The 19,242-nt window shown below is 34.4% G+C and overlaps 1 protein-coding gene across 1 annotated transcript in view; it reads right to left on the reverse strand.

The window, feature by feature from the left end:
* Nucleotides 1-19,242, reverse strand: part of LOC138706487 (transmembrane protein 26) — a 52,981-nt gene that overhangs the window by 29,916 nt on the left and 3,823 nt on the right. Inside the window, exon 2 of the mRNA XM_069835830.1 lies at nucleotides 12,191-12,394. Coding sequence (XP_069691931.1) covers nucleotides 12,191-12,393 — 203 coding nt within the window. The 5' untranslated portion in view covers nucleotide 12,394. The remainder of the gene's footprint in view (nucleotides 1-12,190; nucleotides 12,395-19,242) is intronic.

Genomic DNA, 19,242 nt, shown 5'->3' on the forward strand with positions numbered 1-19,242 from the left:
AAAACACGTTGTATTGTAGCCTATTATCCCCATCTGTCTGTTGAGTAGTTACTACAGGAGGTGCTCTATGTGGCTACCACTCATTTTCACACATCCTTCAGCCCTACGTCCTACAGAATCACGTACTCATGCGAACACACGTGGGTGCTCTAAGATTTGCTGACATGCATTGTACACACCCTTCTGCAATGTATGTATGTTGCCGATGGGTGTGATACACACCAATGTTTTTAATTGTCCCCATAATCTAAAATGCTAAGGTTTAAGGTCAGGTGATCGGGGAGGCCATGCTACTGGACCTCCTCGACCAATCCATCGGTCATTAAATTTCTGGGTTAGGCATTTTCGCACGATGTGTAGAAAATAGGGATGTGCCACATCGTGCAGGAACCATATCCATTAGTGCACTGTATAGGTAAACAGATCCAATATGTAAACGTCAATGAGCTCAGACAGAAAGACACTGCACCACTGAATACTCTACATAAGAAGATATCCTGTTAGGTAGCGTATTAAATTTAGGACCCATCTTTACTACACTCTATTTACTATGCTGCCCACTCTCAAAACACACACACCCTTTATTTTATGTTAATAAACGATTAACGATAATAGGCCATAATAAGGAATGACCCATATCGCAACAGATAAATGTTCGCAGGAACTTTTTGCCTTGTTTTGTCAATAATATCTGCTCTAAAAATATGCCATACTTTTATTTAAACATCCGGTGTATGAAATGGTTATCCAAATCCAGGCAGGATGAAATTCGTAAGTCCGATGCTGATAGATGGGCCATCTTATCTCAGACTTGACAGAGTCAGACGAAATTAATATTATAAAATAGTCCTGTTACGCCGAATGAGGAAAAATAGCTATCATAATGCGGGAATGCTATACAAAAACAAGTGGGAGCAGACTGACACCGAATGTCTAGCTATAGTCAGTTTGAAAATATTTTATATATCCCCGTCCATATCACTGCGCATTTTGTTTGCAGTGCTCTCGTGAGCTATACCTGACAAACCTGCCGCAGCCTCAAACTCATAAACCCTATACCAGCATCATAGACCTTACGACCATTAAAATTTCTTAGGAGCATATTTTTTAACTAGGTACTGTTGATGTATGAAATAAATAGGAGGAAGTAGAAAGTGTTGATGGATTGAAAGAGGGAAACGTGAATAGCCCGTGAAAAAGAAAAGTGGCAGGGGATTCATTGAATCTCTGTAATTGCCTGAAATATTTATGTTCTCGGTTGGGTGTTATTGTGACATAGGCCTATAGATTTTTAAGGAGTTGGTTCTTATTTTTAAGGAGTGTGAATATGATAGAGGAAATACATTTAATGCAATTTAGGTGTTTGTATTGTAAATTATTATTTTCCCTTTTTCTATTTGTATATAGGTTTATATCGTATATCTGTACAAGTATTCATAATGGAATTACTATATTTCATCCTCATTGATTTGCTGGAAAGCAGTTGGTACGGATCTATGATAAGAGAAATAAATACATACAGGGTTTTCATTTCAAAATTTCCCAGTCTAAATAACTAATTATTTAAATTTAATTCAATTTAAACAAAAAAAACACGTCAATTTAGATATTGAGGAGGAAGTCTGAAACCAGGCTTAATTGCATTTTAGATTTCACCCCACCTCCAGCCATCCCCACTTTGAAATTTGAAATGATACCTCTATATTTTTATTCTTAAATATGAAAGAGCATTCAATTATTGTTTATACACCTCATTCATTTATTTCACATCTTTTGTTTTATATCGTTGTCTGGCAACCTCGATTGTTGTTACTGTTGATTAGAACTGAAGTTACAAATACCACTGAACATTTCATTTTGTGTTCGTGTATTATCACATCACAAAGAAATATGTTTATAACTGATGTTACATAATAAAGTGACAAATAACAGAATCTGTAATATTACTAATGTCCACTTTGAAAACATGTTGTTTAGTAACTATGTATGTTTATTTAAATATTTTGCATTACATGTAAAACTGAAAGTATACAATATCTTAATAATAATAATAATAATAATAATAATAATAATAATAATAATAATAATGATAATAATAATTTTAATTTTAATATCATATCACAATGACTTAGCACAGTTTGGAACATTCATATTATTGACTTAGCACACTGCGGAAAAAACTGAGAGATTAAAATGGGAATAACACGAAACATAACACCGTTTTTGAAAGTTTCAAGTGTATTCCTGTCTGGATGTAAGGGAAATAATAACGTCGTCGTCGTCTTCCTAACAAGTATTAGGCCAAGTGGCCTGTTGCGGTCTCAAACTATAATTTTCAGTCCATCTCTTCTTTGGACGGCCTAGAGATCTTTTGCCATATGGATGATAATGAAACAGTGCTTTTGGAAAATAATAAAGTTAACCTATAAAATTAAAAAAATTGTTTATAAATGACTTAGCACCGTTTGGAAAATCACTCTTCAATAGTCGTTGCAATTTTTTGTACATTTGCAATTTAAATTCTTAACAAAATTGTAATGGGTCTAATGTTTTCCATGCGTTCACGTTTAAGCAGAATGGAAGAACTGCTTCTAGTGCTTGTCAAGCTAATGGACTTTTAACTTGATCTGGACATATGAAATGTTAAACATGGCCTAGATTAAAATAAGGGACATGGACCAGCACGTGACGTCACAAGTATTTGGCAGTGATTGATAAGATCAGAGGCAAAGGAAAGGGAATTCGACTGCTGTGCTGATCTTCTGCAACGAAGTTTCTTTATCCGACACGTTTTGATCATAGCCGATACTGTTATCTGTTGCGAAAACATAATTCATTTAAAAGATACAGAAAATTAGTGGACAGAGTCAGTTTCGGAGGTTAGTCTAACTTAACAGCCGTTTACTAAATTTAATTTACACTATGTTAAGACATTGTTAGTATTATTATTATTATTATTATTATTATTATTATTATTATTATTATTAGCCCTTGAAGAGTCTATGCCCTTCAATAACAAGATATTTCCCACATTATACGGAAGACTGTACTAGGAGAGACCCCCGTGACGTGGGGTTAGCTTGACGACGGTTCTTTACCAAAGACAACACAGTACATCATTATTGACAAATAACGTAGCCGATCTTCTTCTTCATCTTATCTTAATTTTGATTTTAAATCTGTTTTTGACCTAAAGTATTAGTTTTATCGTGAAGTAGGCCTAATTTAGTCATGTTTAAACATTTTAAGATGTAATTGCATGATTATTATTATTATTATTATTATTATTATTATTATTATTATTATTATTATTATTATTATTATTTTAGTTGCTTACTTAACGACACTGTATCAACTACTCGGTTGTTTAGCGTCGATGGAATTGGTGATAGCGAGATAGTATTTGGCGACATAAGGACAAGGATTCGCCTTAGATTACCTGATATTCGCCTCACAATTGAGGAAAATCTCTTATAAAAACCCAATCAGGTATTCAGCCCAAGCGGGAATCGAACATACGCTCGAGCGCAACTCCGGATCGGCACGCAAGCGCCTAAACCGATTGACCTACGCCAGTGCAATTATTATTATTATTATTATTATTATTATTATTATTATTATTATTATTATTATTATTATTATTACCCGAGAGTGGACTCACGTTGAGCGCTGATTTCGAGTCCTCGTGGAGAAGGAATTTTCTCATGAAATTTCGGCCAGTATATGGGACAGGCGCCCACTCAGCATCGTGATTAGTTTGTGAAGTTACGAGAAGTAGCGAAATACGATTACAAAAAGCAGCTATAACTGTTATGGGGATCATCTTGCTGACCACTGATACGTCCGTACTGGTTGGATGATCGTTCACCTCTTCTTAGGCATGTGAAAGGAAGCTGGTCGGCCCAGGCCCTCAATGGGCGGTCGCGCCACGGATTATTATTATTATTATTATTATTATTATTATTATTATTATTATTATTATTATTATTGCACTCTAACACGACTACCACGATGTTCGGAAGAAGATGGACAGACTCTAAGTGACGGAAAGTGAACTGACATCAAACATCTAACTATTATTATCAGTGCATAACCTCAAAAGGCTGAAAATGGACAAGACAGCAAATGAACAATCGTAAGCATGAGGGTAATAATTTTTTTTACCAGTAGGACTCGTCAGGATTAGCTCCCCAGGCGAGTATAAGGAGAGTTCACCCTCCTTTTTGCAGGAGGCCCTTGCCCTAATGAGATGTAGTGGGCTTATTTATTTATTTATTTATTTATTTATTTATTTATTTATTTATTTGTTTATTTATTTATTTATTTATGTATTTATTTATCTATTTATTTATTTATCTATTTATTTATTTATTTATTTATTTGTTTCATTCATTCATTCATTTATTTATTGATTGATTTATTTATTTGTTTATTTGTTTGTCTATTTGTTTATTTACTTGTTGATTTAATTGTTTATTTATTTATTTATGTAATTATGTATTTATTTATTTATTTATTTATTTATTTATTTATTTATCTATTTATTTATTTATTTATCTATTTATTTATTTATTTGTTTCATTCATTCATTCATTTATTTATTGATTGATTTATTTATTTGTTTATTTGTTTATTTGTTTGTCTATTTGTTTGTTTACTTGTTGATTTAATTGTTTATTTATTTATGTAATTATGTATTTATTTGTTTATTTATGTATTTATTTATTTATTATTTATTTATTTATTTATTCATTTATTCATTCATTCATTCATTCATTCATTCGTTTATTCATTAATTAATTTATTTATTCATTCATTAATTTATTCATTTATTTATTTTATTCATTTTACTCATTTATTTATGACACGACTAATTCAACTTACGCGTTTAATTAATGTTGATATAGTCGGCGCTGTTTCTATTCCTACTTAACAATGTTATGTTTCCGCTTCCGGAACATGAATCTAACACACATCACCTCCAGTTGCGAACCACATGAAGAGTTCGCGGGAAAAACGATGAATGTCACAGTTTTGTTAAGGTTGTTGTCATTATCTAATTCAATGATCACTACGAAATTTAATGTTGTTCTTATGAAAAATGGTAAAAAGGAGAATTATCACCACGAATACAGTAATCCTTTCCTTTATTTTCTATAGAAACAGCACTACATCTTGCAGTTATAGACTCAATTAGATCATTATCTAATCCTTAACAGAAATGTGACATTCATCGTTTTTCCCGCGAACTCTTCACATGTGTTCTGTCCACAAGGAAAATCCTGGGAAATGCCAAACTGTCGAGAAATTGCAGCTATATTCTGTGACTTCAGAACCACGGATTGGTATCACAGTAGCGATGGGTCTTCGGCGACCCCATTCTGCTCTAATATTGACCTTGCTTTGTTAAGTGGTGGAATTGATCGATTGGCCGTGTTTTGACAATCCGGACGCCGCCCCTGATTGAGCTCTCAGTTTCGCATTATGTCAGATGTTGAGTCGTCTTTTGTGCAGCTCTTTTGTGTCGTAATGGCTGTCGTACATCTGCAGTCAAGGCACTGTGCAACATCACGAAATAGCTTTATAAACGTGGTAGAAATAGGTGTGGGTTCAGACTTCTATTTGAGTAATTAGTAGCAGAAATAATAATAGCAGTAGTAGTGCTGGTTCATAATGATCCTCCATATGTGTAAATAAAATCGAGTCAAACCAGGAAACTGTCTACTCTCTCTGTTAATAGGAATCCAGTACGTGCAGGTTTCAAGATATTCTATTACCATGAAGTTCCTAATGACAGATATTCTTTTAGTACCGTCTGATACAAAGTCACTTGTTAAGTGGGGAAAATATTATTTGTGCGAGATCGTGCGTATTTGCTTGGTTTCCGCACAAAACCAATCCGCGGAAAGTCTAAAATTCCACATTCAGTATTCCCAACCTAATACACATAACAATTTTCCCCTTCTTACCGCTTAAGTGACATATTGATTTTACTGCTTTAGGCTTTTAACATATTATTTTTAGAGACGTTCAATATAGTAATAATTATAAATTGGAAACTTACCACTGCAATTTCACCTAAATTCCACTGTTAATTATTGTTTTTAAATATTTGTAAAAATTAAGTAAACTCTACAACTCCACTAAAGTTACTGCATTCGTGATGCAAGTAACATTAAGGAAACCGTGAAAAAATCAACAAGATTCCAGACTCATCATAGACTGGGGGGAAAAAAGACAGACGTATATCACGGCCTGCTGGAGTATAGTAAACACAGAAAACATTTTAAAGCAACAATGTTGAAGATAGAAAATTTTTGTTTTGCAAATTTGCCGTCATTGAACAGAAACCAAGATGGAGATTTCATTGCAACTAATTAGAAATTCCTCTTTCAGGTCTTCGCACAAAATAATGTACAATACACGAGCGGTATGTTTTCTTTCAATTCTCGGAAATTAAAAAGCTCAACTACGTTTCGCTTTTTCTGACTTTTCCTCGAACATGAAAACTTCAACATACCGCTCTTGTAACGCATATTACTATTTTAAATGGCAAATGTATATATATATATATATATATATATATATATATATATATATATATAATTGTTTTCTTTGAAACACATCTCTTAGATTTGCAAACACAGCTTATTAAATACGTTTCTACCCTCACAAATTGCAGCATATACAGAAAATGCAAGAAGATGATCCACGGAAGAAGCGAGCTTATTGCAACTGGATCATGCAGTGTTTGCATATTGATCAATATTTCCTTGAGCATGTCTCATTCAATGACAAATGACTAATCTTTCTGGATGGATATGCTCATATGCACGATATTGGGCCGAAGAAAACCCAAGGTGGATTGTGAATCCAGTACACCTAGTGCTAAAAAAGTAATTGTATGGTGTGGATTACTATGTGATATGATTCTGGGACAATATTTTTATAGATATCTGTACCATTTGGCGATATTTTTATATTCTTATGTGATTTGCCACTGAATAAACGTACCGAAATGTGGTTTCAGTTAGATAGATTCACAGCACATTATCCTATTACAGTTCGTGAGAAATTAAGTAACATGTTCAGCGTGTACTGGATTGGACGAAAAGGACTTCAGAATAGGCCCCCACGGTCACCGGACCTCACAATTCTATATTTTTGGAGGATATGCGAAACAGCATGTTTTCGAGACAGAGCTCGTGTCTGCTAATACATTGAAATAAAGGATAACTCATGTTGTCCAACACATTCCACAAGCAACACTTTGAAGAGTGACAAAGGAATATCAGGATCGAGTGAGACACTGTCTTCAAATAAATGAAGAGTATAGGGGAAAATCCTGATTAGTCATGTTTTACTGTTTTTATAGAAGATAAAGTTAAAAGTTTCAAGACCCATTGTATTCTATTGTTTTTGGATTATCATTCTTCACATTTCTTTGGACTAATAAGGTTATTATTCTGTACAGTTAAACTACACCAATCTACACTACCTGAGCTATTACATCACATCTAAAACAGAAAATCGATAATTTTGGACCTACTTATCACGTTTTTTCCCTGTGCTCTTCAAGTGGAACACAATTTGAAGATCTGCGGTAGTGTATTGAGCAGTTGCATTGAGAAAAAATAATATTTACAAGGAAATCTAGTCATGTTTAACTGAGGGTGATGTAATTTCATATTGTAATAATGTTGTGCTATTCGGTATTTCATGGTAAAATGTGATTACGAAGTGATTAAGTTTATTATTGTCATAAGTTTATTATTGTCATTATTGAGTGTAATTAGTTACCACTGCCACCTGGTATATACCCACTGCAGTGTGAATAAATACATACAAAAACATATAATTTTGTGGTAATTTTCCAAAGGCTGATATCATTTTGACGATATTTCCTCCTTCTTGATAATATATCTTGAATGGTTCTCGATTAGTTGCCAAAATTTGATATGCCTAAAGATAATGTTTGACAAAATATGATATAGAAAAAACTTGTAAAGTTTTCTTTGCCAGAACTTTACTATCATCTTGTCCACACCTGTGGAGTAACGGTTAGCGAGTCTAGCCGCGAAACCAGGTGGCCCGGGTTCGATTCCCGGTTGGGGCAAGTTACCTGGTTGAGGTTTTTTCCAGGGTTTTCCCTCAACCCAATATGAGCAAATGCTGGGTAACTTTCGGTGTTGGACCCCGGATTCATTTCACCGGCATTATCATCTTCATCTCATTCAGACGCTAAATAACCTAAGCTGTTGATAAAGCGTCGTAAAATAACCTACTAAAAAAACGATCATCTTTTGTTACAAAGCGTTGTAACACGCTCTGTGGGCATATCAGCTTTTGGCAGATATCTACAGAATTTGTTATACCACATAAGCATGCAATATTTGTCATTTCAAAATAACATTGCTCTCCCCATTTGATAAGTGACTTTTGTGTCACAAGGTATTTTACCTTTCGCTCACAGAATTTTCTGCCACTTTTCAAGCGTGCGCTCGACCTGATGATTTGAAAAGTTCAGGTTTCAATCGGATAATTCGGATAGTTGTTTTGTCATACAGTGAAGGTAATATTTGCATAATGTTCGGCTTGATCAATCGCCGTGCTTGTGCGGCAACTTCTCCGACTTTATGGTCATGCGTTCAGTCTAAACCTTTGTAATATAGGCTGAATAAAATTATAAATAACTGACAATTGAGGGGGTCAGCGCAACAGTGGTCTAACCCTCCTCAATGTGAAAAATTAAATATTGAGCCTTCTATTGATTTTGACGTGAACTATCTTCCTACGAAGTGGAATAGACCAATCCACCATTATATAGCTTGTTAGGAAGCATATAATTTGTCCCCTAAAAATATCACTTATATATTATTAATATTGTTGTAAATTTCATTAATTTTGTAAGATTATTATATATTATATATCACTGCCACCGGGTGTATACCCAATTGTAGTGTTAATAAATACATGCATATATATATGTGTGTAACTTTAACTTGCTTTTTCTACATTAAAAAGTGGCTTAGACCACTGTTACGCTGATCTCCGTTCTGTCTACTCATATTGAGTGAACAGATAGTAGAGAAACCGGAACGCGGCAACCTGTGCTGTCGGCCGAGTCATTCATAGACTCTGGATGCGCACGGAGCTTGCTATCGCTTGCTCTGAAGATCAGCTCACATGAGCCGTGTTAAGTTTTTTTTTTTTGTTGAAATAAGTCGACGTATTTGTACGAGTATGACTGTTATTAAATTTCATAATAAAACGGCATACGTATAAAATAATAAACAGCGATTGTCTTTATACAATAATTATATTCAATGATATTTTGGACTACGATTACAGGAAACAATCCCAGGTGATAACTTTCCAAATCGTAAAACTATCCCTGGCCTTGTGAACAATTTTCTCGAGGCAGAAACTATTAGAGACCAATAATATTTGTATTAGTGTTATTGAAAATGACTAGATAGCGTTTTTCACTCACTAAATGTTTCCAAGTGCCCCATTGAACTACTGTTCGCTATTTACTTGCTTTACGAATAACTTTTTTTTAAATTGGTTATAAAAGAAGTAGAAGACGACGTGCTGTGCTCACCGAAGGAAATTTTAATGATATTGGACATCGCATGTAAAATTCTCTTTAAAAATCTCTTTCATGCCTGTCATACAACGGTACAACTCACAGCTCCATGCGAATTAATACAAAGCTACTCGTATTTAAGTTAAACCATCCAAATTTACAGCGAATGCTTCGAATTAACGATAGTGAACTGCATATCGCCACTTGTAAAAGTTCTTCGTGACTGGGTGTCTGTATGTGATTAGATTGAATGACATTATTTTTCTGAATGTATAGAAATAAGAATCTCATTTCTACGCCTAGTAGTTCGCATTTTATGCGTCTTAATCGCGTCCATTTAATTCATGGTTTTTATGGTCTTCTGAGTGATGTTTACACAGCTACGTGCCGATAAGAAAGTCTTTCGAAGCACCAAGACTGTTAACTCTAAATAGTATCCATTCAACTACATAAACATTAGATGAAAATAATTATTAAGCAAGAGTCTAAAATGCCAGTTTGATTTCTGTTTGCGTAGTGTCCTAGATCATATATACCCAGATAGCTCGGCCTTATAGGCTTTGACGGTAACAACTTTTGTCAGGTTTACTATGCTGCCATCTAGCTGTTACGTCATAATTCCCATTTGAATTGCATTAGCGACTTTACTGCCATCTCGTGTTCGTTTACGGCGGACGGGTGGCGATCCTGGCGGTTGTTCTCTTCAAAGTGCTGCCGATTTTAACATAGGGATGAGCTATCTGTTACATATATGATCTAGGGTAGTGTGTAGGTATTCGACGTGCAATATGTCTATCAGTGAAATCAATCATTCGTTTGTAATGAATATTTTCTGTGTGCTCTTCTCAGTTCATTATTTTATTAGTTTAAAGTGACTGAGGCACGGCTGAGCAATGAATGCATTACTCTTTTTCGAGGCCAATGATCGATAATTATTCAGAAACACGTTATTTGTATTACTAATTATAGATAAATGTTGAGATACTATAACTTGCTTTTTGTGTGTCTTTCACATGTTTAATTTCAAGGATCAGCATCACCCGACATGCGATCGAATTCGTCCAAACTTGGAGGGTAAATCCGATCTTTTGGAAGACTCGTAAAAAATAAAATAAGTAAATAAATTAGAATGCTCTAAAGAAATATGTTCGTACTGTATATTGAGAAGGCCGTATGGTCTTAACTCTGCCAGGTAAAATAAATTATTATTATTATTATTATTATTATTATTATTATTATTATTATTATTATTATTATTATTATTATTATTATTATTATTATTATTATTTGTCTCGTGACCAGAATATTGTACGAAATAGAACTATAAAAATTGGAGATTTATCCTTCGAAGAGGTGGAAAAATTCAAATATCTTGGAGCAACAGTAACAAATATAAATGACACTAAGGATGAAATTAAACGCAGAATAAATATGGGAAATGCCTGTTATTATTCGGTTGAGAAGCTTTTGTCATCTAGTCTGCTGTCAAAAAATCTGAAAGTTAGAATTTATAAAACAGTTATATTACCGGTTCTTCTGTATGGTTGTGAAACTTGGACTCTCACTTTGAGAGAGGAACAGAGATTGAGGGTGTTTGAGAATAAGGATCTTAGGAAAATATTTGGGGCTAAAAGGGATGAAGTTACAGGAGAATGGAGAAAGTTACACAACACAGAACTGCACGCATTGTATTCTTCAGCTGACATAATTAGTTACATTAAATCCAGACTTTTGAGATGGGCAGGGCATGTAGCATATAGAATGTTAGTTGGGAAGCCGGAGGGAATAAGACTTTGGGGAGGCCGAGACGTAGATGGGAGGATAATATTAAAATGGATTTAAGGGAGGTGGGATATGATGATAGAGACTGGATTAATCTTGCTCAGGATAGGGACCGATGGCGGGCTTATGTGAGGGCAGCAATGAACCTCCGGGTTCCTTAAAAGCCGTAAGTAAGTAATTATTATTATTATTATTATTATTATTATTATTATTATTATTATTATATTGGAGGCAGTGGAGCAACCTTTCAATTCACAGCGTAGTTTTGTGAAAATATTTTATATTATTTAATTTAGAGGCTGTTTTCCCAATTCGTTAGGAATCGTCCTACTCTATTCTATAACTTGAAGTTTGTATGCGTTCTCGCTTTTTTTTAATAGTATTCCTTTTATTATATCCATGAATTATTTGAATCCTAAAAATGGCTTCCTACACAATTTATTTTTTCATACGAGATATTTCGTACATCCAAGGCAGTTAAAAACGTTTATATGTTCTAAATCTAGGCCTGTATAATTTAATATTATCTTAACTTCTATTGGTTTTTCTCCTCTAAATAAAAAAAACACTTTAGTATTTTGTGTCGAAATGGCCATCCTGTAAATTAAATTTATTGACAATTTTATTTACCAAAATCAAACAAACTTGGCGGGTCATGAATTTTATCTGTAGTTCAATATTGTTGAAACGGTTCCTTTCTCAAAGGAGATTTTACAGAATTAATAGTAGTTAATTTGATGTTCGTCAAGAAAAATCTGACGAACATAGATGAACCTGGTCGTTAATATTGGACTCATAGGTACAGAAAGTCATTCTTACCATTTCCACTCCTGGCTGTCCTTGATGGTGAGGGTGAAAATGCCCTCGAAAACGAGGACTATGATAGGTGCAGACAGGTACCAGTAGAACAGGTTCTTCTTGAAGGTGGTCACCTGCCAGATAGCGATGAAGCCGTGAGCCCCGAACACCACGCGAGTCAGGATGGCCTTGAAGGTCGCTATCAACTTCACCATCTGAAACATGCTTGTTCCAAACGCACCCTGTCCTGTACTTCCTGATTCTCAACATGTGTGAATTGTTTTATAAGTTAAGCTTTCAACATTCATGTCTCAGCCAATATCTCATGAAAATAAATTGCTTTACTCCATTGTTTTTCCCATACAGAACTTGTAAGGCTACTGGAATTCCCAATTTTGCTGCTACATCTACAATATTTATACCTCACGCTAAATCGTGATTTAAAATAGTATTATCAATGTTACTTTATTACCAGAGGAAGTATTGTGATGCTCTAATCTAAAGAATCGACTTTGTGATTTTCGCGGGTATAAACATTTTCGTATACCTGATATTCGAAGAGTTTTTTGGACATGCAGTCTGTCTGTCGTCTGCCTGTCTGCCTGTCTTTCCGTCCGTCCGTCCGTGTTGACCGATTCTCTAGTCTATAAAAAAAATACTTATTGTTCATATTCAGTAAGAGTCAGTTTTAGTAAAAAAAAAAGATAAGCAATTTTTTATTTTAAATATGTAAAAAAATACAAGGTCCTTCAATTCATGAGTCGTCGTTCTATTTTCTTCGTGACTTTTTGCACAGTATTAGGTACGTAAAATAAAATGACAAATAAGACGGATCACATAAGGTCCCTGAGCCAAATAACGGCATTATACCTTTAACGCCACCCTATTAAAATTTGTTAACGACACAAGTTTTCGGTAGTGCACTACTGTAGCCTGCATTCGCTTGCAATCTAGTGATGAAATGAGTTACTAGCTGCCCGCTGACATTTACGAGTGACATTATATTCCATCATTTTCCTGTTGTGTGTTGATAGTGAATGGCTGTTCTTATATCAAGGTAAGAGGCAATATTTTATTTTGTGTGTTGAGCAAATAATAACTATATTAAACTATATATTTTCATGATCCTTAAACATTCTTCTATGTATAGAAAGTATTTGCTATCTGTAAAATTTGAAAATGTTAGAGAAACAAGCATGTCATGTCATCAAGTACTCAGTAGCGCGTTAAAGGTCTACAGACAACATTTTAGGTTATGTTAGTACTAAGGCTGACAGTACAGCATCAGTGTGAAAACATCAGGAAAGTCACTAAGCTTTCAACTTACAAATGTTCAGAATGTGCAGTGATGATGTTGGTTCAATTGCTTATCGAACTCTTAATTTATTTTTTATTTTACATAACTTAATTTTTTTTTGTTTTACTTCTTGGAAAACATTCATATTAAACAAAGGTAAATGCTTTTGTGTTTAATAACTTTCTACTTTGTCGCATTGTCTCTTTTTTTAAGTAAGGAGTCACTGGAAAACATATTTTCCTAATCCATCTGGTGTTTCAGTTTCAGATCAAGAATCTTTCATTAGTATTGAGTGATTTTGTATCTTTTATTAACAGAAACTCAATTTTAGTCGCTTAGTTCAATTTGTGTTGCTTAGGAAAAATAATTCCGTAACAATTATGTGTATAGGTTACTAAAAAATAGGTGGCGTTAATTGGACAAACTGTTCCTAATAACGCCAGTTTACAAAGTTTTCCTATTTGAGTTCTAATTCTTGTTCGGTATATAATATATCCATTTTATTGTGCTATTTTGTAAAGATAAGATTACAGTTTCTATTTCATAATTTTCGTATTTGTACATAACTTATTACCAGAGCAAAAGTGACTGAAGTGTTAAGGTGGCGTTATTTGGTACGTGTACCGTATATCGACGGAAAGTTTGGCTAATATTTATTATTTTCTACGAAATTATTTATATTAGTAAACCAGGGAACCAGGGTTCAAATTCTTGTGGATTCACTCTGAATTTATAACTTGTGTTGGTCAAGCCAATTGTTGAGGCAATACAAAGCACAGTGGGTCAAATTACGAAACTGGCTGGATAAAAGTATTTTTCTTCATCATCAAAAAATCATGATTTATTCCGTGTATATTATTCACAAGTAGCTATTCCTAAATTCAGTGCATTAAAAGTGCATCTCAGTGCAATATTAACAGCACTGCACAGTCCCCAATCAGAGGTGTCTCGGCGTGCATAGTTTACAGTGTTTACACCATCTCGCAGAGTCGTTTAGATGGTGGAAGTCTGTAACTGTATTTATGTTATCTGAGTACTTATTGTGGTGTTTTGGTATAGAGCATGTAGCTGAAAGTTTGGAAATTTATATTTTAACCAGTTTCAGCAATAATTTACAATAGATACTCAATAATTTTAATAACATTAGTTCTATAAGAAACTTAATTATTTCACGTTTAATGTTTTTGACGAGACTTTTAACATACTACGTCACGTCGTTTCACGATCTAAATAGAGCTAAAATGTAGTGCAACATTTCCAGTTTACGGCAACTATCAAATTATTTGCACGTTCTTGTAACTTACTTAGTTATTTTACATTTTAGAGGTCGGTGCGCAACCGGTTACATCTAAGGTTATTTAAAGAACTGGACTCGTAGATTCTGGAAAAAGAAACGCTTGCTAATTGCATGAAAATAAAAATAGGAATACATGAATGTTCTGAAGGTGTAGAAAAATACTTAGAAAGGGATGTGAAAAATTTTGTATAGTTGTCAAAAGAAAAAGTGGCCGCTCTCTTGAAGCAAAGTTCCCTTCGTGTATCTTCATTACAATTCGGAGACAGGCGATGTTACATGTTGTTGAACCACGTTGCCTGATATCTACATTTATAATGAAATTACTCTGTATGTTACTTCATAGCTTAATGGTAGCGTTCCTGCCTCTTATTCGTGGGGTCCTGCGTTCGAATACAACCTTGTACCTTTTATGTTCTTTTTGTTTTGTTTTTAAGAGAGATAGACAAAATATACATAATTCCTCCTTTCTCGTTTACGATTATTTTAGTAATTAACGTCAGGTTCATGAATGTATTATGCCATGACTCTATCATTATCACATTGTGGCTGCAAATGGAAAGAAAAAAGATTTTATTCTCAACAAAAATATCTTTCGTGGCATAAATGAAACAAACTTAGTGGCGTCTGCCTAACATTCAAACAATTAAGCGTTCAAAAAACAAAACAAAAAGCCACGATTCAGTATTTAGTCTATCTTCCCCATATCTCGATCATACCTTGCAGTCGATTGGGCATGGAATCGACTAGTTTTTGCAAATAGCGATTGTTCCTAGACACGACATTCCAGCATTCTGGACATACATACATACATGTTCTGCCCATGGGCAGGTCTTTCATTGCAAACCCAGCATTCTCCAATCTTTTCTATTTTCTGCCTTCCTCTTACTCTCTGCATACGATCCACATATCCTAATGTCGTCTATTATTCTTCTCAACCAGAGACCCAACCAATTCCTATTTCTCTTTCTAATCAGTTTCAGCATCGTTCTTTCTTCACCCACTTTTTCCAACACAACTTCATTTCTTTTTCTGTCTGTCCACTTCACACGCTCCGTTCTTCTCCACATCCACATTTCAAATGCTTCTATTCGTTTCTCTTCATTTCGTCGTAATGTCCATGTTTCTTCCCCATACAATGCCACACTCCACACAAAGCACTTCACTAGTCTCTTCCTTAGTTCTTTTTCCAGAGGTCCGCAGAAGATGTTCCTTTTTCTATTAAAAGCTTCCTTTGTTCATGTTTGCAGTTTTTCTTGGGAAGGATAAATGCGGTAACTTCCGTTGCTTTCCGCACACCACTGTCTCTTTCGAATCTTATTAGATCCCAGGGGACGCAAGCGTGGAAATGAGGAGAGTGGATTTGACTAATTGGGCCTTCCGGACTTCATCGAAATTCACCGCAATATTAGTTCTATCAGGATGTTTGACCTGATCAGATACCGGGAAATCCCAATTATCTTTTGCCCCCCGCATCCTGGACTAGCTTCTACAAATCATCAGAAAATCTTGGAGGGGGATTAGGCCAATTTTTCCGCAAATGTTTCCACACTTGTGCCCTCGTAGCTCAGCGGAAGAACGTCGGAATTTAGATGTCAACATCTCAGGTTCAATTCCTCGTCACTCCTTTTCATTTTATTGTGGTTCAAGATAGTACAGTGTAATAATATAAAAAGAAAAACTAACACCAGTATTATGCAGCTGTTGTTCCAAACCTAATATTAAATGTATGTTACTTATATCGCTAAAGAACGATAACTCAATACAAATTATAACTTGAATATCATTTATACAGTATCACTATAGAACGATAACAGAATATAAATGATAAATATCGGTTTCTTTAATTAATATAAGATATTATATAATATATTTAATTATTTAAATAAAATAACCTATTTCACAAAGAAAAATGGTTATTTGTATTATAATAATTACTTACTTAAAATACAGATTATTTATTTATTTATTTATTTATTTATTTATTTATTTATTTATTTATTTATTTATTTATTTATTTACCCTGGTAGAGATAAGGCCATCAGGCCTTCTCTTCCCCTCTACCATGGGATTACAACTACAATATTAAGAATACAATTACAATTATAATTACAATTAATATTAAATTTACAAATACAATAAAAATCAAAGTACTAAAAGATTAACTGATTAATAAAAGCTAGAAAGTTTATTGTAAAAGTTAAGAAGAGAGAAGCATTTCTTTTATTGATTAAGTAAAAATTAAACCTACTCTACGCAGTAAGAAAATGCTCAATAAGCTTTCTTTCGAACGCTACTAAATTCCGACAGTCTCTGATGTTACTGGGTAGGGTATTCTACAAGCGCGAGAGCGAGATTGTGTATGATGATGAATACGATGTCTTAAGTGTTGGTATGGCTAGTATGCGGCTATTTTGCGTGCGTGTAAAGAGATTATGATATGATGACAGGTAACTGAAACGGGAGGCAAGGTAGGTAGGTGTAGAAGTGTGAGGAACTTGGAAAAGGAGAACAAGAGAATGAAAATTTCTACGTTCGTTAAGCCGTAGCCAGTTTAGTGTTTGGAAAGATGGGGTAATGTGGTCAGCGCGACGGACATCGCAGACGAAGCGAACACAAGAATTATGAACACGTTGTAATTTTTGCGACTGGTTGACATTGAGGTCAGTCAGTAGAAAATCACAATAATCGAAGTGGGGCATTACTAGTGTTTCCACTAGTATTTTCTTAAGTGATAGCGGAAGGAATTTTCGAATGCTGTTTAAGGAATGTAGTATGGAAAGCACTTTTTTGGTAATATGGGTTACTTCCAGTTTAAATGCTTATCAAAGTAAACTCCAAGGCTTTTAACACAGGAAGCAAAAGGGATTATTGTGTCGTTTAACTTGACTGGAAGAGCAGAAGTAACATTGCATAATAGATGTTGATGTCCCACTATGATTGCTTGTGATTTTCTTGCATTGAGAGTCAAACCAAACTTTCTGGCCCATGCAGATATAGATTCAAAGTCCTCGTTAAGATTTTATATTGCGTCATTGAGTGAGTCAGGGGTTGTATGGATATAGATTTGTAAATCGTCTGCGTAGAGGTGATGCTTACAGTACTGTAGAGTCGAGGGGATGTCATTTACGTAAATAGTGAATAGTAGTGGTGACAGAACAGATCCCTGTGGGATTCCAGAATCAACGATACGCCATGAGGAAGTTCGACTTCCAACGCAAATACACTGCTGACGTTCGCTGAGATAAGAGGAGAACCAAGAAACTGTCCTTTCTGATAGTTGGAGTAATCGTAATTTTCTCGTCAGTAAGTCGATATTTACAGTGTCAAACGCCTTACTGAAGTCTAGTAGTGTCAGTATTGTAATTTTACGTTCGTCCATAGCTTTTCGGATGTCTTCCGTTACTTCCAACAGTGCAGTCGCTGTACTGTGTCGAGTCCTGAAACCTGACTGATGTGTGTCCAAGAGTTCATATCTGTTTAGGTAGTCAATGAGTTGTCTGTGTACTATCCTCTCTAACGCCTTCGATAAGGTAGATAGAATACTAATAGGTCGATGGTCGTTGGGGGTAGTCGGCGTTTTAACTTTGGGTATAGGGCGCACAAAGGCATTTTTCCAAGCTTCAGGAAAAATGGATGTCGTCAGCGAAGCGTTGAAAATGTGTGTCAGTGTTGGTAAGATTACGTCAATAAGTTTGATTATCATTGCGATACTAATGTCGTCACAACCTGTCGCTTATTTATGTCGCGAAAGAACAATAAGAGAATATAAATAACTTGAATATTATTTATAACGCTAGAGAACGAAAATAGAATATAAATGATAACATGAATATTATTTATTTCGCTAAAGAACGATAACAAAATATAAAAAAAACTGAATATTATTCATGTGGTTAAAGAACGATAACAGAATACAAACGATGACTTGAATAATATTTATATCTCTAAAGAACGATAACAGAATACAAAAAATTATAAATTGAATTTTATTTATATCGCTAAAAGAACGATAACAAAATATACATAACTTGATATATATAAAGAACGATAACAGAATATAAATGATAATTTGAATATTATATCCATAAAAAGAACGATTAAAACATAAAATGAAAACGTAAAGAAGGCCCGAACCCATAACCTTCCACTCATTAAGCAAGTACTCTACCGCTAGTCTACGAGACTCAGACATGAAATACTTTCATAGTTCCGAAACTTCTTCTACAAGCACATGCATCGTGTAACAACGCCGTGACCCGAAGTGGACTTAGAAAATATTCGCTGTTCACGAGTGCGGCCACTTTTTTTTTTTTGACAACTGTACATAATTTTAGCAATCAGTGGAAGTAAATTCATATAAGTAAAGAAAAATGTTATATTAAGTAGGCCTCTTCTGATTGGTTGAAAAAAATAACATTTCCTATTTCAGTATGTGATGCAATACTCTCTAGAAAAAACAGGTGCTGTATTTACCCCATC

The sequence above is a fragment of the Periplaneta americana genome, chromosome 9 (genome assembly GCF_040183065.1).
Source record: "Periplaneta americana isolate PAMFEO1 chromosome 9, P.americana_PAMFEO1_priV1, whole genome shotgun sequence".
In the NCBI taxonomy this organism is placed as follows: Eukaryota; Metazoa; Arthropoda; class Insecta; order Blattodea; family Blattidae; genus Periplaneta; species Periplaneta americana.